The sequence below is a fragment of the Podarcis bocagei genome, assembly GCF_964188305.1.
Source record: "Podarcis bocagei genome assembly, chromosome: 10".
NCBI classification, from domain to species: Eukaryota; Metazoa; Chordata; class Lepidosauria; order Squamata; family Lacertidae; genus Podarcis; species Podarcis bocagei.
Window position 1 is genome coordinate 34904989 of NC_138135.1, and position 23712 is coordinate 34928700.

The 23712-nt window shown below is 43.4% G+C and overlaps 1 protein-coding gene and 1 long non-coding RNA gene across 2 annotated transcripts; one reads left to right on the plus strand and one right to left on the minus strand.

The window, feature by feature from the left end:
- The first annotated feature begins 660 nt into the window (after positions 1 to 660).
- Positions 661 to 19214, plus strand: LOC308595469. The gene is made up of 3 exons (XR_014012050.1): positions 661 to 1206; positions 13717 to 13780; positions 19047 to 19214. It is a non-coding gene; the product is annotated as an uncharacterized lncRNA (long non-coding RNA).
- Positions 16695 to 23310, minus strand: CENPM (centromere protein M). The gene is made up of 6 exons (XM_081209598.1): positions 23009 to 23310; positions 21039 to 21118; positions 20073 to 20171; positions 19791 to 19870; positions 19223 to 19314; positions 16695 to 18362 (listed from the first exon to the last, which is right to left on the minus strand). The coding sequence occupies exons 1-6, from the start codon at positions 23063 to 23065 to the stop codon at positions 18222 to 18224; spliced, it is 549 nt and encodes a 182-aa protein (XP_081065724.1). The 5' UTR covers positions 23066 to 23310; the 3' UTR covers positions 16695 to 18221.
- Between the last annotated feature and the right edge of the window lie 402 nt (positions 23311 to 23712).

Consider the following 23712-nt stretch of genomic DNA (forward strand, 5'->3'; position numbering starts at 1 on the left):
TCAGAAGTCTGGACACAATCCAGTCCCAATTTCAGTCCCATGGATTTTCAAACTCATTCCTAAACCATTTGTATTAAACGACTCTTAAAATATGCTTAACTGTGGCTTCATTAGGTAGGCCCTATATTTTACAAAAAGAAAATAAGAGAAAAGTTTTGACTGTCTCAAAAACCAAATCATAGCTCCAGGATACTGGATAGATCAATATATATCCTACACTTTCTATGGCCATCAGAGTTCAATATGTATTCTAAATGGAAATGTAGCCATAATATCAGTAATTTACATTTGTAGCACACATGTTCAGTTTAAGATGCACTAGTTGAACAACAGTCTTTGAAATTTTAAGAAGCAGCTCTTGAATCGCGTACATAATGCCTGATAGATAGAAGATGGAAGCTATTTCAGAAACATATCTATTTGTGATCGCAAGATTCCAACTAGGAAAGACCTAATTTCATTTCTTTGATCATCTGGTCTAGTGCTTAAATCTGCTTTGCTGTGTAAAGTCCAACTATGATTTCTTCTGAGTTGTTCTGGTTTCTTTTTTCAGCTTGTGGTTCTCGTTATGCATCTGCAGCGGCACAAGAGGGTTCTCCACCCAGCTGAGTCATCATCCTGACCTCCCTTACCTACACCCCAAAAGCAGGGCTAGAAAGATATCTAGGAGCTAAATGGCACCTTAAACCCAGGTGATGAGCACAACTACGGAATGTCTAGGCTCGCTTTTTTTATAACAAGAATACAAAGCTCAAAATGAACTGCAGCTAAAATATTATGTTCATTTTTCACTTCCCCTGCCCACCCCCCTAATATTCTTAAGAGGATCTCTTCTCCAGTCTCCAGACAGTAGCTGGAAGTGGGGAGGCAGAAAAAGGTCCTCCTTTCCTTCCTTCCTTTTAATCTGAAATCCTAGGTGCAATACTGCGCCCAGAACTCAGAAACTAACGCTAATGCAAAATGCGCCTAGAACAATGGGAGTTTTGAACACTGCCCCAAAGCCTTCCTTTGAGATTCTGCAGTGTGTTGAGGACTGCCTGTATGCTTCACTTTCTTAACAGCTTTACCTGTTTTCTGCCCATCTTTCCTTGGCTCAAAGGTAGCCACCTGCTCTGTTCAACTCGGCTTCCTCCACCAGCTACTCAAAGTGCATTTCAACTGCCTTCTAACCCATCCAAACTTTTTGAAAGCTTTGCTTTTGAACAGGTAGGAATCTATTAGCATCATGGCAAGGATTCAGGGACCACTGAAATTGGCTAGGAAACATATCCTTTTTAATTTCCATATATTTGCTAGTTTAACAAGATGACTTCTGGTTGCAATGACCTCGCCATGGAAATACTGCAAGTCATACTGCTGTTTTCTGAAAGCTGAAAAAATCCCCGAGTCAAATCTAATCTTGACTCGCCTTACAACCCTAGGTATTAACAGGGAACAATGGATATTGAATACCATTAGCCTGCTCTCAAGTTCTGTTGAAATATACATATTGTGTGCTGGACTTACATTGCCTTGGGTGGAGGGCATGTGTGCATGCTTCTGCAGCCCAATTTTATAGTCTATACATTTATAGATAAGCAGATTATTACAAAATGTGATAACTTCCCTATGCTTTCTCCTCCCAGAAAGAAAGAAAGAAAGAAAGAAAGAAAGAAAGAGAAATGGGATGGTTGGGATTATAGTGCAACAGCATCTGAAATGCCACAGGTCCACCATTCATGGTGGAAAGCTGTGAACTTTCTTCAGCTTGGGGAAGTGCAAAACATTAACTTCTGACTGATGAGAAATTACGGAGGCAGTGCTCTGGTGTTTTGCTTTCTTTTGGATTAGAGTGCACTGCAGACTTGCATTTCTTTCATTTTAAAAATTCTTTATTTTATTTTGACAAAGTAATAATCATAAATAAATAAGAATAAAAATGTGCATCCCACCACCAATACCATTCCATTGTAACTATTCAACCTCTCAAAATTTCAACACCTCTTGCCATGGTTTGACCCCTTTCTGTTTTAACAGTATGAATTCTACAAACACCCTCCATATCTACTCAAAATCATTTCGCCTGCATACAGTGGTGGAGAGCAGGCGGGGTGTGTGTGGTGGTGTGCATCCTGGGGGCGGGGTGCATGCCTGTGGGGGAGGGGCGTCCTGGTGGTGGTGGAAAGCCGCAATGGCACCCTGCTGGGATCGCACTGCCAGGAGCGCTCCTCTTCCTCTTCCTCTGCCAGTGCCTGCATATTCCCCCATTTTACCTTAATGGCACGTGTTAATAGCTATATCCCACACCTCTTTATACCATTCTTCCATTTCATATTCTGCTTGCCCCTTCCACTTCCTCACTATAATGATTCGTGCAGTTGTCAATAAATTTGTGAGCAAGTCTTTCATAGCCTGCGAACCTTCCACCCCATCGTAAATTGATAATATTGCTGTCAGGAGCTCGTCCTACGCTCGAGTAGGACCCTGGCAGAGACACATGCCCAACTGGCATGTTCTCTCCCTCCTGGTCGGGCGCTTCATTAGCTTTCTTCAGCCCGAACATCACAGCGACCGATACCAACAGACACCAACACACTTAGGGATCTGCAGAGTCTTCGCAGCTTGCGTAACAGACCTCAGCAACTCAGCATTTTGGCTCATCTACTTTATTTACATATAAACACACACGGAGCACTGCCACATGGCTCCCTCTCTCTCTAGCATCAGACAGCAAAGAGAAAGAACAAAGGACAATAGTCCCACTTCACGGAACACAGTAACACAAACATCCTCTCTCCGTCACCTTCCACTCTGTGGAGTCAAAACACACACCATCATGTGATAGACAAAAATCCCATGACTGCAATCATGGAGCAGGAATTCTAACAGATGCTACCTCTGGACTTTTTGTCAGCTTTAACCCAGTGATTTCTGTTATCTTCCTTAAACACAAGACTTGTATTTCTGTCATATTTGCTTTTACTTACAAATATACAAGCAGGACAAAGTGGGAAGTGAATGACCACTCTCACAGCAGGCACCAGATCCCCAGAGAAATCTCCTGCATCCCAAGATTCTTTACCTTCAGCCAGTTCACAACTCCCCCAGGATACACACTGTCTCGTTCTCTCTAAATTCAAACTGCCTTTACCTCTTTCTCTGTCTTCTCCTCACAGATGCACATCCCATTCCAAATGTTGGATAGAGATTTCTAGTTATTATCTTGGGTCATAGTTCCCACTGATCAACCCATCACCCTGGACTACTAGATAACAATCACACTAACAGAGAATGGTTAGGCAGCATCCATGGCAGTATACATGCAAAAACAAGCCCCTTTTAACTTTGTTTTAAGTGAGCTAAATACATCCAGATGCTTAAGCCTCTCAGTGAAAGGCTTGGGGGGGGGGAGATTTTTAAATCTTGCCTACATCCCCAATACCCTCTTGATATGTATTTGAGCTATGTGTGAATCCACTGCTAAACCAGGAATTGAGAGTAGTGATAAGGAGACTTGGTGGAGATAACACACTTTTATGAAGCCTGAAGCTGCGCCTGGACAGATGTAGATTGTATTGTATCTACCTTGGCCAGAGTCTCTTGGGCTCTGCCTCATTCATTTAGAGAGTTCAGCAGCACTGCTCTGTCTTGGCAGTGGGAAATAAAGCCTTTTGGATGGGAATCCGAAATGTAGGCTACTTTCCAATTACAGCCAAAAGCCATCCCTGGAGCTTCAGCGTGGCCTGTGCTGTAAGGGCTGCTAAGAGCTTGTTTGTTTCTTCAGTCCAATTAAGCAACAGCTCTTGATTTTAGAAATGAATAAATGAAACACTTCATCATCTGTGTGAGCGCTTGTCTTTGGTATCTACTGGCAAGGGTCTTCCATTTGCCCGGGAACAGATTGAAAGGAGACCATGAGATCTTTTGAGATTCAGAAGTTCAATTTACTCTTAATTGTTTAAGTTGCTTTTTATATAACTGTTGTGCTGGGCTGTGGGATGCTTTTGTTTCATTGGAAAGAGGTGTTTGAATGTTTGTATTTTATCTGTTTATGTAAACAGCTTGTCCTGAAATGTAGAATTCTATCCTGAAAGGATAGAATTTTTAAAATAAATTAAAATATGGGATGGGGTTAAAAGGAGAAGAATGTAAATATCTTAAGATCATTCTATTTAGGAAGGATTTTTTTTTTTTAAATCACACTTGCACAAAGAATACCTGTACAAATGTCCCTGAATTGAACCGGGGGTGACCTAGGTGACTCCCGAAGTCCTTTCCGACTCTAAATCTGTTTTGAAGATTGATTTATAATATTTTATAGTATGTTTTATGGCATCATTTGTTGTGCTAATATGCTGCTCACTGCTTTGGGGGACTGTGGGCCTAAAAGTGATATATAAATATACCTATAAAATAGCACAATATAATCCTTGAGACAGGCATTTTATAATGTGCCTGCTGAGTATTGTTCACGTTCCTCTTACTATGGTTGGATAGGACTCTTTAAGCTGAGCACTGTGGGTAACTGCCATTGGGGGGGGTTATGGCACCCAGATTCTTCTCTGAAGAGTGTTGCTTCTTCCTCTCTTAGAAAATGGCGCAGACCAGGTGCACCAACTCTAAGGGGCCAACGTGTCTCTTGTCTCCTCAACCTTTGTCGTAAGGGGGCTTGGCTACCTCAATGCTGAGGGGGCCTGGTGCGCGTTATGCACATTGCAAGTTGCATGTCACAACTTCACAACCAGCTCCTACAGAGCTCTCAGCCTTTTCCAGATGACACAACATCATTTGTATGCAACACATGTGGCATTACACATGCACAATGTGAGTCACTCACTTGACGCTATGCGCACACAACATGTGCCCTCACCCCAATATTGGGGGCAGCCTGGCACTTCTAGGTCAGGCCATGATGGTTAAAGCTTCACCTACTTAATCTCTATATGTCAGGCCACTATCAAAGGCACAGGTACAGGGGAGAAATGGCTCCATTTCTACAAGTGTACCTTGGTGCTTGTGTGGGATGGTGCTTGATGTTGACCTGTGACTGGAAAGAGTGGGGCAAATGCTAAGTGTGGGAAAGCCCATAGTATGCGCGGCAAGTTCTATAAGCAACATTTACAGACAGGGCAGAAAACAGCAGCGCCAATCTACTTACTAGTCTTTAAACTGAAAAATGTTAAAACTGCTTTCATGTTTTTAACAAGTAGCTGTGTGTGTGTGTGTGTGTGTGTGTGTGCGCGCGCGCGCGCATGCGCATTAAAGCCATCAAAAAACAGAAGCAAAAAAGGAAAGGATATTACAGTAGTTGTGGCCCTGTTGTCAGACATCTGCTTTTGTGCTCTTGCAACTGAAATGCAGACAGGGATTGGATAATGCTGGTTCCTAAACCTATGGAGAGGTCCCTTGTCCCTTTTCAAAAGGCGACTGATTAATTGCTCATTTTGCCTGATGACTCTCTGAGGCAGGCACTAATGCTGACTTCAACAGGGCAATTCAACCCCTTTCTTCCATCAGAGAGAGAGAGAAAGAGAGCGCACCAGCTCTGTCACTTCCCTTTTCAGAATCACTCTGGGGTTTCCACTGCTCTTCTGCGACGACAAGCATGTCATTTTGAAGTTTGTCAATCACAATTTAATCAACCAGCCACTACATCTGAAGCTTAACGGGTATCAGATAATAATTTGCTTGCTGATTATACCTCTGTGGCAATTTGTCTCTGACTCCATTTAAACGTTAAATGTAAAATGCAGCCAGGTTGTTTCCTCTTCAGCTGATTCCAAGTGCAAGGCAGTATCTGGCAAACTTACAAGAATTTGAGAATAGATGTGAAGTCCCCTGCCTTGGCCCCAAGGCTTCACGCCCAGTGTGACCGGACCAGTCATGCTCCCTTAAATCCGCCTCTGACAGATCTCTAAACCAAAAAGCAGTCTCCTTTTAGATGCATCTTCCACAGTACCTACCCTAGTCAAGGATATATTCCACTCTTGGTTGGGTATAATCCCTACCCCCTGGATATGCACCTGCAACAACTAGGTAATTAGGGTACCATTTTTTTCTGATTCCTACTCAAAGGCAGGCACAGGGCAAGGTGATCTGACAGCCACAAGCGACACTGTGTGGGTGCTATTTAAGGCCAGAGGAGCAGGGGAAACAGTTCTGACCCATAGGGCACAGTCCATCATCATGCCAGGCTCCTGCTCATTTCAGTGAGGCTTGTGCAGGCATTTCCAGGTGGAATATACCTCAGAAAGTGACGTCCTTTTTGGTTATTTGGCCTCACAGCTCTGAGCAGACTCGTGACCTTTCACAGCAGTCTGCTACAGTCTTTTGTCGACTGGCAACTGCCAGTGAGGAAATATGTATCACATTTGAGGAATCATTGAAATAGGGGCTAGAGTGGTCTTTATTTGTCATAGTTATGCAGTCATTTCATTGCGGTAGAAGCCCCTGGATCAATACATTTGTTCACATTGCTAATATACCCTCACGAGTAAGCATGCTCCTATGTACATTTGTGTTCTTGGCAGAACCCCTGATTAACTGGGCATCTAAGATGACCCAATCCTTCTCTTTCTGGTCGTCTGCCAATTAGATGATGCTGACAGCAGTGCCTGTTGGAAAATCCAGGCTTTGCTCATATTCAAAAGACCACAAAGCAGAAAAGGTATTCTCCATCTTGGGGGGTGTCCCCCTCATCATTTCAAGACTTTAAGAGCAGTAAGATACGAGAGATGGAGATGGTTCTCTCACACATTTTTTTTGACATATGTTACAGTGCACGGGTGCAGTTGTGGTCTGAGACTAACAACTCTTCTTTGAAGGGTTAGAAGAAAAGATAGCAAAAGTGTGAAACCTTCATCAGCAGTACCTATCTCCTTCAGAGGGAAATAAACATTTCCATGTCTTGATCGTTTTTATAACTGCCTTGTAATTTATGGTTTGCTTACACCAGGGGTAGGGAGCCTGCACTCCAACAACATCTGGAGGACCACAACTCTCATCGTCCCTGACCATTGGGCATGCTGGCTATTGTGAAGGCACTCTCATGAATCATTAACATCCTCTACCACTCCACCTAATAGAAAATCACAGAAAGAAATATTTATCCACATTCCCAAGCTCATTATTAAAAAATCACTCACATCATCTTCTGTTTGCATTGAATTCTACATGCTCAGGATAATTACTATACTATGTGGTCTAATATTAAAAACGGGCCAATCAAGAGATACAAATTAACCAGGACCTGTTTTCCTCACTTTCATCTTAGTTCTCTTTCTACTCCTTGTTAATCTCTCAACTGCAGAAGTAGAACAGCTGAGGCTCCCAATCAAATATCCATGTCTAAACACAAACGGGCAAATGCCACCAAACACTAATGCAGAAGCCTTTTCCAAAACAGACCGTTTTCAGGGTTGCTTTTTAAATCAACTACTTACGGATTGTATCCACTGCCAGCCCTACTCAGAGTTGACCCACTGGAATTAATAGCCATGGCCAAGTTTTCTCCATTCATTTCAGTGGGTTTACTCTGAGTAAAACTTAGCTGGCTACAGCCCTACATTTTTTATCCACCCTTCCTCCAAGAAGATTGAGGTGATATACAAGATTCCTGCTTCCCCACCCAGAGACACACACAGAGAGACTGGCCCAAAATCACCCAATGGCCTTAATACTCAAGTGAGAATTTAAACCTGATACCCCCTAGTTCCAGTCTTTAATTCTAACCATGATACCACACATTCAGTCATCAGTATTTCCTCTGCAGAAATGTATATTCAGAAAAGGATCAAACCTGAACTATTTGCTTCAGGGGTGCGTACCTTACCATTGATATGCACCCAACATTCTAAAAATCCCACTTCCAATAGGGGCTTCTATCAAAGCAGCTCAGTAGCAACAACAAGAGATTTGGATGCACAAACATTAGAGTACAGCAAGCACTACATCATGCACTTGGAAAAACTAATCTGAGTTACACAATTTTCATACAGTAGTGCACATCTTCCTCCATTAAGGAAAGTTCACAATGTTCTTGCACCCAGCTTGGAATATCAGTGGCTTTCCATTCCACAACATGAATCAAAGAGTCAACGCATGATTGCACTTACACCAAGTATGCAACAACTCCCAGTTGCACAAAGCACAAATTGGCTGGGAAGAAAGGACCACCCATAAACAAGACAGTGTAAGCTGATCTTTAGGGCAAATCAACACTGTACCTTTTAATTCAATGCACATTTAAAGCACATGACTTCTCCCAGAGTCCTGGGAACTGTAGTTTGTTAAAGGGGCTAGAAATGGTAGGAAACGACAGCTCCTAGGATTCTTTGGGGGAAAGAACATGCTTCAAATGCACACTGAGTATGCTTTCATGGTGTAGTGTGGATCTGCCCTTAGTCTATCTAGGATCTGTTTTGGAAAGAAGCCAAACTTGCCCTGAGTTGAGATGCAGGTATTTGTTACTGACCTGGTTTTGAATCCATCTTTCGTTTAAGAGCAGCACATTTTTCACCCATCCTGTCAGGGACGCTTTAAGCAGACCGTATAAGTAGAGCAGAATTGGGTTGCGTTTTTTAAAAGAGCCTTAAAGCATGCCAACTATCTAAATAAGTTTCTGTTTCCTATCAAACTTCTCTTTTTCCTACAGTGAAAATGCTACTTCATGAATAGAGCAGGCATTCCCCCCACCCCAAGCTTTTTGTTGTTGTTGCAAACTTTGTATACAAACCCTGGTATAGCTGCACCTTCTCTGTCTCCTTGTCTCGGTGCACGGTGCTTATGCCAGCAGGGGACTCCTGTCTGTCTCCCTGTTAATTCAGGTATCCCTCTTCTCCTCAGCATTTTGCACATTGCTGGTGTTCTCACATAAGTAAATTGCAGGCTGGGGCTCTAGAGAGATGTTGGGCAGACATATGCATAGCTCTTCCATTGGAAAGAGATGGCCAGAATGCAGCAGTGTATGCATACCCAAGGGAAAGCTGGGGGGAAAGTTCTGTTTATTACAATTATTTATATCACCCAGTTCAAGATGTTGGTGGTAGACGGACCTGTGGGGTGTAGGGAAGGAAAATTTGACTGGAGCAGGCTCTAAGGTGGCTTTTGCCTGTGTCCTTCAATGAACTCTATGCTGATCCCTTTCCATGCACGCAGTTGAACTGGCAGGCAGTGCTCAAATTACCAGAGGGGGTAGGGCACCATTAGATACTGTTTTGCGAAGCTTATGAGGGACACACACATGATTTGACTAAAGTTGGTCAGTGTGGGGTGACCCCCGTCATGGATTTCATTAAGGGCTTCTTACTTCTACCTCTCTGCACTCAGTAATGTACCAACTGCCTGCAGGATGTGTGCCATTAATCGTGATTGTTTTTTGAGACTGGCATCCAAAATAGGGAGTGTACTGATTTCACATCATTTTAGAAGTACAGTGGTACCTCGGGTTAAGTACTTAATTCGTTCTGGAGGTCCGTTCTTAACCTGAAACTGTTCTTAACCTGAAGCACCACTTTAGCTAATGGGGCCTCCTCCTGCTGCTGCACCGCCAGAGCATGATTTCTGTTCTTATCCTGAAGCAAAGTTCTTAACCTGAAGCACTATTTCTGGGTTAGCGGAGTCTGTAACCTGAAGTGTATGTAACCTGAGGTACCACTGTATCATGCAATGCCTTTGTCCCTTTGCTTCTGTTCTGTCCATGAACAGAACTCCCTGTGCAGGATAATACTTAGACACAAACCACCATAAATTAATTCTTCCTTATAATGCTTTCCTAGTCTGGCCACTGATTATTTTGTTCCTTCCTCCCTGCATTTGAAATTCAGCATGTGAAACCCGACAGAACAGAAGCACTTGGAACATGCTTCTGTCCTCCAGCAAGTTCAACAGAAAGAGCATTGCCTGAATCTAGCATTTTTCATCTTCAAAGCATTGCATGGACATTGGCTAATTAATCTTCCCTGCACTCTTGGGAAGGAGGTGACTAAGTACCCTGTGCTATTATGTCGAGCGGCATAAAAATCAAAGGAATTAAGAGATGGGAAAAGACACGGTCTAGCAGAGTAGGTCATGTTTGTTTCCCATGCGCAATCACCTCTGGCTAATGTGCAGAATTATTCTCTACATATTGTTCTCCAGGGCTCTTGTCGAGTCAAGTTTTAAACAGCTTTAGTAACACGATTTCCAGCCAGCTCCCCTAGGATGCTCTTCCCCAGTCTGTTGCATCACTCAGTGGGAGAAATGCTGGCTGTTACTAAGGCTCAGAGTTTGCTCATTTTGCAGCTCCCCCACCCCACCCCTCTTGCTGGTTTGGTACAGAGTTTAGCAAGTTTGCCAGAGAGAAGGAGGCCTTTCTTCCTCATTCCCCTTTCCCTTTCTGGGCTACGGGTTGCATCCCATTAGACTGCTTTAGTTTGGATTACTGCTCTACCTGGTGAAGTTGCTGCCTATAAACTTCGACCCACCTGGTGACGTGGCAGTTCCATGCTATGGAAGTAGGAGGAAAGGGAGAGAGAGACTGAAATCTCTCTCAGCATGGGTCAATAGGCTGGCTTCTCTGCATGCTAACTTCCTGTAGTCTTATTTTACCCTTAAGGTCATTTTGCTGTTACAAGGCAATACATCAGGTACATAAGTGACATTGTGAGGCCCTCTAACTCAGTATTGTCTACCCCATACTGACAAAATGCATCACCCCAGGGGTTCAGAGTCTTTCCCAGCCATTCCTGGAGATGCTGGGGATGAGACCGTTTGCTTGCTAAACATGTGTACTACTTCTGAGCTATGGTTCTTCCAACAGCAATATTGCAGCTGGCAATCAGCACTAGGGAGCTTTCTCACAGAAAGACACTCCTAGACTGAAAGCAGCAGCACTTTGAAATAAGTCACTGCTATTCCCAGGATTCTGGCGTAGGGGTGCGTGGTGTTAGTTTCTGTGTGTTGCCACTGTGCAATGCTCTTGGAGTCACAAGACTCTATTTACATTCCAGAGACATTCCAGGCTATTGGAAGTCTCACGGAAGACAGGAGACGGATGTGATGTTACTGGTTTTCTGTTCCTTTGTTTTTCAGTTGCTCTCTGCTCTCACAGAGAGAGGATGTATATTTCTTTCTGTCTGCGTAGCTTAGTAATAAAACCTAGCATGTAGCTCATACCTATCTCATCATTTCCGCGTGCTGTTTTGATTCTCTGCTGAATGGGGTGTGTGCCTGGAGCCTTATCAGAGGCTCAGGTTGTTAATCACGTCGGAGGGCGATTCCGAAGGACTCAGCCGGAGGAAGATGAGCTTTATCAGCTCAGTCGAATGCAGATTCCGACACATGGTTCAAAAGCCCCATAGGAAACACTATGCTTCTGTGAAAAGTGGTATTTTCACTGGGAACTAAGTTCCCATGGACAATCAGTTGGCCATACATTATGTTGACAAGGGTGGTTTACCTACAGACTACATTCACAAATATGGGGGGAGGGGAATATTTCTTACTTTGATTGCTGCTATGGGTCTCCCACCGTGACACCAAAATGTTTTTTTGTGGGGCAACAAAGTCATTCATTTAAAAAAATAGGTGGTTTTGTTGTTGTTGTTTTAAAAAAGAACACTCTTGTGGGTTCCCTATTCCGATTCTCTGATGCAAAAATGATCGTGACCCCAACCCAAATTTGCCCTTTTAAAAAACACACACAAAGAAGATCAAATAATTATCCATGCCCATTCTTAACCATGGATCAAAATGGTCCTCAGCATGAAAGAGGCTAGTCATGCCCAATATAGACAGTGTTCACCATTTTATGCCCTGCAATGAAGACATGATGTAAGCATCAGCATTGCACAGAATATCAAGTAGAATATATATTATCAGTGTATTTTTACATTTCTCTTTTGGGTTATAATCTCAAGCACACTTACAATTCAGTTCTAACCCTAAGTAAATTCCAGTGATAAGTATACATATGCTTGCAGTCCTACCAAGATGAAAGTCCTGCTGAATTTTGTGCGACTTACTTATTAATAAAGCCATTAGGACTGGCCACTAAGTCGCCAATGGATTGCTACTATACCAAGGCATAAAGTACAAGCTAGCTATTCAGATTTTAAAATTTCACACGTGCTCTTGCATAATAACCCTGCCCATGTGCTTTTAACAGTGGAATCATAATGTGATTGTTCTAGTGATTAAACCCTTAAAAAAAAATCAGATACTTGCTTCATGTCAACTTGACCTAAATAACCTTTTTCTAGGGGGTGGGGAGCACAATTTTAGTAGCTGTGCTTTATCCCATATCTTCTAATGTGGGTAGGCAAACTAAGGCCCAGGGGCCGAATCCGGCCCAATCGCCTTCTAAATCCAGCCCGTGGATAGTCCAGGAATCAGTGTGTTTTTACATGAGTAGATTGTTTCCTTTTATTTAAAATACATCTCTGGGTTATTTGTGGGGCATAGGAATTCGTTCATTTCCCCCCAAAAAAATATAGTCCGGCCCCCCACAAGGTCTGAGGGACAGTGGAACGGCCCCCAGCTGAAAAGGTTTGCTGACCCCTGTTCTAGAATATAAAAAACAGCAATGATGGCAACAATGAAAAAAAAATACCAACAACACAGGCCATGAAGAGAACCCAGTATTTACCAGATTGAGTTGGAAGATGTTCTCTCAATAAGATGCCACCTCCCTCTGGACACAACAGGCAGGATCTTCAAAGACTTTTGCCTCCTCCTCCAGGGTGAGGAGTTGCCCTCCCATCCTTCCCCTTTCAAGCATGAAAGGTTGGGTCTCTGTTTTGCTCTAAAATCTCCAACTTTTTGAACTGTTTTGTGTTTGTATCCTCTTCCCTTTAAGTTATGAGGTGTTTTTGTGTGGGTTTGTGTTCCCCACCTATCTCAGTCAGCAAAAGGACCTAAAAAGATATCTTTGTATTTCCCCATTTGTGCTGGGGTTTTCCCTGTTCTTGTGGTTCTTTTCCCAGCACTTGGAGGCTGGGGGAAGGTTTCTTCTAACCCTGACTGACTGATCCCTGGGCACTTTGCATGTGGCCATTCGTGCACTACTGCATTGAGTGGACCTGCCATTACTCATGGCACTTTCTTTTTTCTCAGCAATGGGCCTATAATTACTCAAGCAAGTGGGGACCCCATTTGAGCCAGGTCTAGGGCTTGTTGCTGGATTTGGCAAGTCCCATACTCACCATCTCAAACAGGACTGCCTTTGAAAGGGAGTTCAGCGCCTGGAATGTAGGCGTTCCTTTTCTCATCTATAGCTGGCCATTCCTACTCTCTGTAGGAGTGCATTACTCTGTAGGAGAGTGCTTTTGGGACCCCTGCCCATTCAGAGCTGGTGTGGAGCAAGGCTGCATCGGGGTCTCACACTCTATTAAGTGGGACTGCCAACTTTGGTTTTGGTTTTCTTGGTAAGAGGAGACAGGACAGGTGGCCAGGTCCTTTCCTACAGGGTCTTCAGTGTGCCATTGCAAAGGTGTAATTTGCCACACAATTCTATTGTACATCTCCCCTACACCTCATTTTTCACCTGTTAGTTCTGGCTATTTCATTGCCTTTTATAAGCACACAGCGTGTCTGGTTGAGGGGGTTCCTTTGTTGGCATGAGCACTCATTACCAACATTCCCACCAATTTCTTCTTTCGTGGGGACAGGATTCATGGCTACCCCTGCTGAGATGACAGAGGTGGCCCTCCACCTCTCAGGGGATGATGAAATGTCTGACTCAAAATGATTCTGTTGCAGATACAATTGGCTTTCATGGGCATGTGATCTCACCTTCTCCCAGTGTCTACAGTGGCGGCAACAGGTATCCTCTTTCTTTCAACCTTCTGCCTTTTCCCCTGCTTCTTTCTTAAGAAATTTATATCTAAGGAAATATCCTTATCATGGTCTGAGCACAATAGTCAATGTAAGTGCACAGCAAAGTGCACAAATTCTTCTCACAAGAGATCCTGAGCCAATTCAGAACAGAAAAGACTGCTGTGCAAACACGGATTAAGTGTCCAACCCCAATACAAAAGTGTCCAAAAGTGTCCAATTCCAAGCACCACAAGAGTGAATTCTTGCAGTTCTAGCTCATGGGAGGGGTAGAAGATTCTCCCTTTGGTTCATGTCTCGATATCTTCTCACTCTAGAGACCAGCTGTCCTCCAAAAGTTCTAGACTAGAGGGCTAAAAGGTCTGCTTCTGTTGCCATTACTCAGGAGCAGGCAATGCTGACATTGGCATCCACATGTCTGGGGGTCCCTCAGTACAAGTGGGGATTCTTTCTGTCATGGGCACCGGAGAACTGTCTGATTTGAACCAGTCACAATCTAAAGTTGTAGTGGAAGAGGGGTTGTTGTCCGAGGAGCAACATTGTCTTTTCTCTTGAAGTTTTATCCTAAGGCACATAGGATTCTGCAATTCACTGGTGATGGGACACCCACAGCTAATTCTTCCTCTCTAACAGGTGCTGGGTGTGTGTGGGTGTCCCACTCTTTGACCACCACTCTTTTCCTGCCTCCCCCAACGAGGTCTGAATGAAGAAAAATCGCTGGAGAAAATTGTTGGGCAGGGTTGACCAAAAAAGGAAGACTTCCAACCCTTATAGCCTTCTTTCTTAGCCCAAGGCAAGGCTTCTCTCTTACCTATGTCTAGACCCTCAAATTTCAAAGCCTCCTGATTCCATAAGGGTGGCCAGAAGTCTTCTTCCACCGGACCATGATTAGTCCAGTCAGGGAGAAAACAGCTGATGCTGAATGAGGTGTATGCAATTCAATTTGAGAGCATGCTTCGTTATCATTATGTCCCTACCCCTTGATCATGGCTATTCAACACCTAGTGAAGATAAATGCAATAGCATCTGTTCCCCCCTCAAGAGAGGTCTGGGGTCTAATAATTCTTTTTTCTTAGCGTCTCAGAAGCACAGGGCCGTTTGGGTTATTTTGGACCTAAAGTGTCAAAACTAGTGTTTAATAATAGTTTTAAATGTTGTAACCTGCCCTGTGACCTTAGGGTGAAGAGAAGGTAATAAACAAAACAAAAAAACAGTAGTAGTACAAGAAAACAAATCATTTCTAAATGGAGACCATGTGGTTAATCAGAGGCACTAAGAAAGGGAGACTGGATGGCCTCCACAGACCTTTCTGAGGCATATCTCCATGGTGCTCTCAGCCCGTCACTGGTGCTTTCTACAACAACCTCTACCAGTACCGAGTTTTACCCTTAAGCCTCTTGGTGACACCAAGGATTTTCATGAAGATACTGATGGCGGTGGCAGCTCATCAGTGGTCAGGTGCTAGATGGACACCCAAGCAATAGATTGCCTTCGCAATCTAGGGTTTCATGTTGAATCAAGAAAAGAGTTCCCTGGTTCTGACTCAGGTTCTCACTCAACTGGGGTGGGGTGGAGACCTCCCGGATATGTTCCAGTTCAGGAAAGTAGAATTTCCATTTTCAGAAGAGAAGCAAACAATATAAATCTGTTAGAAATGGGAACTGGTCCAGAAGTAAAAGCAGCAGCTTTTAAAAATAAATGTCAAATAAAAGCTTGGGAAGTGTGGTGTAGTGGTTAAGAGCGGTAGTCTCATAATCTGGGGAACCGGGTTTGCGTCTCCGCTCTTCCACATGCAGCTGCTGGGTGACCTTGGGCTAGTCACACTTCTTTGAAGTCTCGCAGCCCCACTCACCTCAGAGTGTTTGTTGTGGGGGAGGAAGGGAAAGGAGAATGTTAGCCACTTTGAGACTCCTTCGGGTAGTGATAAAGCAGGATATCAAATCCAAACACCTCCTCCTCTTCTTCTTGGAGTCCATTCAAGCCTTAAACAGTAAAGGTAAAGGGACCCCTGACCATTAGGTCCAGTCGTGACCGACTCTGGGGTTGTGGCGCTCATCTCGCTTTGTTGGCCAAGGGAGCCGGCGTACAGCTTCCGGGTCATGTGGCCAGCATGAATAAGCCACTTCTGGCGAACCAGAGCAGCGCATGGAAATGCCATTTACCTTCCCACTGGAGTAGTACCTATTTATCTACTTGCACTTTGACATGCTTTCAAGCTGCTAGGTTGGCAGGAGCAGGGACCAAGCAACGAGAGCTCACGCCATAGCAGGGATTCGAACCGCTGACCTTCTGATCGGCAAGCCCTAGGCTCTGTGGCTTAATCCACAGCGCCACTAACCTAAGCCTACATTCTAGATTTGAAAAGCAATGCAGGAATGTGTTGCTCTTTCCTCTTACTATAGTATAGAGGCACAAAATTTATTGAACTAGTGATTAAAGATTTTATTTACAGAGCTTGCCTCATATAGGCTCCTTACACATTACAAACCATGAAGGCAAACCTAGACCAGTAGTGCCCATATTTATGGCTGAACTGCTGATGGCATAGTACTTGATGTAGTGTAGTGACCTTTAAGCTTGTTGCTGCAATTCCTAAAGAAAAATATATGGAACATGTCAGGCCAAAAAGCTGTCATCAGCTGTTTAATCTTTGTGTAAGTTACCATCCATCATGAGAAAAGGTTCATTTAAAGAGATGTGGTAAACAAGTCAAATACCTTACTGCTTCCATCAATCAGATAGAATCGTTTGGCATTTTAACAAGAAGTATATGGGATTTTCCTTTTAGACATAAGTGTGATAACAGCAAATTACCAATTAGCACTGATAACTGACCAAACCCAATTAGCTGCCATGGCTTTTGTACCATTCAAGCCAGCAGTGAAATAAAAGCAAAATGGAAATTGTAACTTTAAACATTTATTTGTGAACTGCTCTTTAATGCTGTATTTAGGAATTCTGTTTCCTGGATCCGATACCCAACACATACAGTGGTTTTATAAGTAGCAGGAAGCTTAGCCTAGCCCTAAAGCTTCTGAGCATGATTGGTATTTAACAAAGGTCTTGCTACCATCTTGTGGTTACACTGACAACTGCAAGGAATCACAAAGGAAAAAACACTAGCTACATACAGTACAAGGAAACAGCACATGCAGCCTCTTGCATTTCAGGGCCACCTGGTCACACGATTTACATTTTTCTCTATAGCTGTGCAGATGTATATCATGTATGAAATTAATTACATTTGAAATAGTTCTCGCTTCCCTTCAGCTGTTCTCCAGACCAAGTATGGTGATATCAAAATGCAGCAATAATAAATAAAGTAGTCTCTATTTTCCATATTGCATGAATTTAACCTACAAATATTTTCCACAATCAAGACCGTAATATAGTAATGTTTACCTTTTCATACACACCACATATGTAAGCATATGTTGCACACCATCCTGCTCTCAAGAACAAAAAGGCAATCCTTCATTTGCCACTGAAGTAGCAATGTTTCTAAAACTATCCATAATAAGGATAATTAATCTCAGAACTTGGGTAGGAAAACTAACCCATCGGGGAAGGGACAGGAGTACTATAATAAAAAGAGCTGTGCTATTTGCAGCTTCTTCCCAACTACTCAATGTTCAACTTAACATGTCTCTTCATGCTCAGTCTACCCATACTCTGATACTAGACTGATATGACCTACTTTGCTGTCAGTACTATATTCTGGAGACCTATTTTTAACTAGCACAAACAACAGATGTGTTTTACAATCTGACTGGACTGTGTGTGCCTATCCATCAAAAAGGCCATTAATGTTCTAGGGCTGGTCAAGTTACCCATCCTCTTTTTGCGCAAATTGTCATTAAGGCTCCGCTTTACTCAACAAAGCATAATTGCTAAGAGTCTACTAGACACCAGCATAAATGCACAGGCATGTAAGAGACACTTGCACCATTTTATGCTTGTATTAGAATTCAGAAGCAATTCTTCCACTTAACTGTAGTTGCCAACCTGCAGCTGAATTTCTGGAATTAAAAGCCTTGTCCCATCAATTAGTTCTGGAAGCACAACATAGATTTACATTTAACTGCCTTTCCACGTTGACCTGCTGGCCATTTGACTGTCTGATTAGTTTCCAAACACAGAGTATTGGAAACCCCTCACAAGGCCATACAGACATACTGGATAAACCAAAGATGCCTATCTAGAAAGCCCAAAAGGTGGCTTCTCAGTCCTTGGACCAATTTGGCTATTTTGAAGCTATGTAATCTCTGCTTCTAGTGCCCCTGTCTTCTATTCAGTATTATTTAAACTTTATTTCTGAAACACACACAAACACACGCACACGTATCATTATTAACTATAAATGACATGTGGCATCATTTTTAGTTTTTTAGTTCACCCAGAAATCACTGGTAAGTGAAAAATAGAAAACTTTATTCCATGATACTGGAGTAATCAATGTAACTTCCCATTAACGAACTGAAGGAGAGTGCAGAAACTCCTGACACGTGACCAGCACATATTTGCAGCATCCGGAGCAGCTGTCGAGCTGTGGAAATCCTGGTACTCTCACACTAAAAGAGGGAGAGAGAGAAATCTAATAGTTGTAAGGAAGCTAAGGCCGATGCTGAGACAGAAACAGTCATCAATATACATTTGCTTCATATAACTGATAAAAACCAAAAGGTCACTAAAACCAAACCTAAAAGATAGGACTACCCCACTTATACTTAGCCTGGAGTTGTCCCAGTGTGCTAGAAGTCAAAAGGAGGTAGACTGCAATACAGAAAGTATCTGAACAATGTCCCGGGTAAATAAAACAAGCATCAACTCCAGTTCTACAACAGATGGAGTTCTAAACCAAGCAAGAAGAGATGAGCCATGTCCCACCTAAAAGTGGTGAGTGCAAACACAACCATAACTGAGAGCAAGAAAGGAAGGAATTAAAGGATAACTGGATTAAAGCAGCATCCTGCCTTTCCCCAACATTGGAGCTGAAGAGATGGACGGGACCATCCTAGCAGTTGTCCGGTGATCTGATATGTTGCCAAGGACCATAGAACAAATTAGCAAGCTCTCTGGCATGCTTTTTGCAGAAAGGTTGGTGGGGTGCTTCCTTGACCCAGGCACACAGTACATACTTAGGACAAAAGAAACACCCGATGACCACAATTTTAGCTCAGTGAGTAAGGAACTGTGGACCCCTGGTCAAACAACGTTGACAATTAGCTGTTTATCTCTCTTGTTTATCATTCTAGGTTTTCCAGACCCATACCTCTCTCCACGTCCTTTTAGTCATGGCCGGTGCCAATGGCCACAGTAGCTGAGAATGGAACAAGAAGTGTACAAGCCCAGATAAGATACAAATTTGCAGTATTGGTTCACACTACAGTAAAAAAATAAATCACACAGCAAAAACCCCAAGAATTCTTACTTTCAGTTCACAGAATAGAACAGGGCTGCAGTAACAATCTGCCAGCTTCAAGACAGTGTCCACGTCCACACTGATTTGATTCATTTCACATGCTATGAAAGAGAACAAAAAGAAATATATGTTCAGTCCTGTTTTTCCTGATACAACAGTATTTTTCTTGTGATTTATGCATATTTATTTTCAGTGTGCATTCAAATACCAAAAATATTTTTAAAAAAACAACCTTCAAACATTAAAGCAAATGCTTTCTAGTATAATTGTGTAACATTAGTCTTTTAGTGGATGTAGACCACAATTTGGATATCGGACCCACTACAGAAGTTCAAACTTGTATTTTAAAAAATGGTTCAAGTCATCTCTTAATAACGAAGCAGGAGTGCACCATTTTGAGAACTGATGAGGAAGAAAACAATGTCAACAGCAAAATTCAGATGGAATCCTGTTACATTTGGGGCAATGCATCAGCTACACAATAAGGTTGTAGCTATGATGCTTTAAAAGCTTTAAACAATTAGTGAAAAACATTTGAAGAATAAAACGTGGAAGAAGAAATGTATTTTATACATACCACCTATGACCAGAAAGCACACTTTTCCAAGGAAAAAGTTGGCATCTACATGTAGCAGTGAAGATTCAATATCCTTAAAACTGGTAGAAAAACAAATAAAAAGCACCCAGTGTGATAGTTGAAGCTGAAATATAGAAGTTGTGCAACACTAATCTGTGAGCTTCATGGCTATCAAGGCATCTCTGTCTTTGTTTGCCACATCCATACCCAACACTCTAGCCACACTGACATTAACATTTTTAAAAGAAGAACTTCCTTCATACCCATCTTTCCTACACATACCTGTATTTGCTTTTTACATTAATCATAAAAACAATCAGATCAATTCGAGGCCGGATGTGATCTCTCTCTGCAGGTAAAGGAAGAGACCTTGTCAAGTGGCTGAAAGAAACCAAGGTGCATTTTTAGTTAAGGCTACAAAACAGATAGATTTAACCTAAAGCTTTATAGGAAGGGGAAAACAGATATCACAAACACAGATTCATTCAACTAAACCACTTCAAGCAGGAAGATAGAAATCTTATAGAACATCTAACTGAACACAAGAGATCAAGCCAGTTGCAGTTTTAAATGGCTCTCTCTAAAGTCTGAATATGTTAACTCAGGCTTCCTCAATCTCAGCCCTCCAGATGTTTTTGGCCTACAACTCCCATGATCCCTAGCTAGCAGGACCAGTGGTCAGGGATGATGGGAATTGTAGTCTAAAAAAAAATCTGGAGGTCCAAGGAAGCCTGTGTTAACTCTACAAGCTACTGAACAATGCAACAGCACTATTACATTAGGGAAGGCTATACACTTTAGGCTCTCCAAACTGAAGAGAGTATCTACCACTGCCGAGTCCAGAGTGAACTGTGCCCCAGAAAACAGACACAGAAACATTGAATTGTAAAATTGGAAGGGACCCCGAGGATCATCTAGTCCAACCACCTGCAATGCAGGAATGTGCAGCCATCCTATATGCGAATCGAACCTGTAGCCTTGCTGCTCTAACCAACTGAGCTCCTACATGTATGAATAAAATCAAGAACTCAGTATTGCAAGGGCCATTAATGGGTTGTAAGATTCTGCTTGTTTTAGAACATAACACTTTCTCCATCATCATAACAACCTTGCAGTAGAAAACAGTTCACTACCGTAGAACAATGGTGTTCCATAGTAACCTCAAAACAGAAAGGAGAACAAAAAACTAGTATCTTTCAAACGGTAGTTTCCAGATTTGAGAGAAATTTAAGTTCTCTCACCACTTACATATTTATTTTAAAATCTTCTTTTTCCTTAAGCATTGTCTCTGCTAGCTGCTCTTGGAAATCTTCATTTGTTCCCACCAACTATTAAAGAAAAATAAAATTTGGCTAATAGCTGAGGAAAAAAAGGAATTATGAATAAGAGATCAATTAATGAGTTACCTGCCCCAAAGTCCCCATCTTCCTCCACACCTCATTTTTCAAGTCCAGCCCCTACGCCAGAGGTCAGCAACCTAAGGCCCATGGGCCGGAAGCAGCCCACGGAGGTCATTTGACTGGCCCATGAGCCGCCCCTGAACCAAGCTGCCTGCTTGCACGCTGTGCTAAACCGGCGCAGCACTGTGTGGGTACTTGCTTCCATGGCACTGGAAATCACGTCTGTGCAGACGCAGGAATTCGCAGGCGCACGCAGAGGAATCTCCGCGGGACCAATCCAGCCCAGGCAAGATAAACCTTGCCAACCCCTGCCCTATGCCCAACTCTCTGTTTGTCTTAAGCTGCCTTCTGGTATATGATACCCTCAGGAAGTTTTGGGCTGCAGTTTTGCTGGCAAGGAATGATAGGAGTTGTAAGGTAAAGGACCCCTGGATGGTTAAGTCCAGTCAATGGCGACTATGGGGCTGCGGTGCTCATCTCACTTTCAGGCCGAGGGAGACAGTGTTTGTTAACAGACAGCTTTCTGGGTCGTGTGGCTAGCATGACTAAACCGCTTCTGGAGTAACAGAACACCATGACGGAAACCAGAGGGCACGGAAATGCCGTTTACCTTCGCCCCACAATGGTACCTATTTATCTGCTTGCACTGGCGTGCTTTCAAACTGCAAGGTTGGCAGGAGCTGGGACAGAGCAATGGGAGCTCACCCCGTCATGGGGATTTGAACCGCCGACCTTCTGGGAGTTGTAGTGCAAAGCAGCTGAAGGGCACGAGGTTGGCGAAGGCTGGTCTTCAGTTACCCGAGTCAACAGTGGTTCAGCTTTACCATTTCACTGGATGGGAGAACTTTAGCAGATGCTGCTCCCATCACCAAGCCTAAGGAACTCCATGTCTGACATATTAAAATAAGGGGCTCAAATTTTATCCATCCTTCCTTCTAGCTCAAGAGGGGAAAGAACTGATGGGGAAATGAGAGAGGAAAGAACTGATGGGGAAATGAGAGGGGAAATGAACTCTGTACATGGCCTGGGGCTCGAACCCTCCACCCAAAGCAGCTCAGCAGCTAAGCCAACAGAAGCACTCTACTATTTAGTGACGGTAGAGAACCAAAGCATGGAAGTAAGCAAAATAGTCCGTATAGTTAAAGCTATGGCTTTCCCAGTAGTGATGTATGGAAGTGAGAGCTGGACCGTAAAGAAGGTTGATCGCTGAAGAATTGATGCTTTTGAATTATGGTGCTGGAGGAGACTCTTGAGAGTCCCATGGACTGCAAGAAGATCATACCTATCCATTCTCACGGAAACCATCCCTGAGTGCTCACTGGAAGGACAGATCCTGAAGCTGAGGCTCCAATATTTTGGCCACCTCATGAGAAGAGAAGACTCCCTGGAAAAGACCCTGATGTTGGGAAAGATGGAGGGCACAAGGAGAAGGGGACGACAGAGGACGAGATGGTTGGATAGTGTTCTCGAAGCTACCAGCATGAGTTTGGCCAAACTGCGGGAGGGAGTGGAAGGCAGAAGTGCCTGGCGTGCTCTGGTCCACGGGGTCACGAAGAGTCGGACATGACTAAATGACTAAACAACAACAACAAAAGCAAAATAGAAAACCAACGGGAAAGCAGCAAGGGAACCAATGAGAAGCCGGAAGGCGGGATAAAAAAAACCTTAAGGCGTCGTATTGATTGGCCGAGGTGGGAGCTCACTTTTCTAAGTCAGAACAACCAGGGCCCCGGCCAAAAGCAAGCGGGGAAATAACGAAAAGAAACTGCCCGTTTGCGCTCCCGGTTGCCGCCCTCCCCCCGTCTCATAAATACGCACCAAAACAGTGGCAGAGTTGATTGCTGGGAGCTTGGCGAAGGCAGCCAACGCCGCCATAATCACCAATTACAGGAACGCGACCTCAGGTTTCAAACTGCCGCCAGTAGCTACGTCACCAAAACGTCTTTATACGCGTCGCTGCTATAAAAGGAGGTCGGGGTGTGTGGCCTCAATAGTAGATGCATTGCGGAGTCCGGTCTTCTCTGCGCATGCGGAGTTTTGGCTCTTCCCCTGCTGGAGGGAAGAGGGCGCACGCGCGGGCAGCAAACGTTTTCTTTTCTGGTGTCTTATGTAGGGCGCTTTGCGGGGGTGGCCGTTGGCACCTGCGCGCGCTGTGTGACGTCATTGCTCGTGAGAGGCTCGTGAGGGAGGGGGCGGGGTGTGAGGCTATAAAGAGAGAGTCTTGCCTTGGGGTGTTAGTGAAAGAGACTTCCTAGCAGCGCTCATTCTAAATAAAATAATAAGCTGGAGGCAAATTTGTAGAAACGTAGCCTCTGGAACGACACTGTTTTTATTTTGTGTGGAGTGGTTCTGCAGCAGTGTTAGGTTTATTATAACCTTTCATGTAAACCTTATAGATGCCTAGGGAATGAACGCTATTGTTTGTTTTAATGATATATCTACCGGTATTTAATTTTTTTTGTCTTCTCAGGGGAGAAGTTCAGGGGTTTGTTTGCACCCATCTAGGAAAATTGATTTAATTG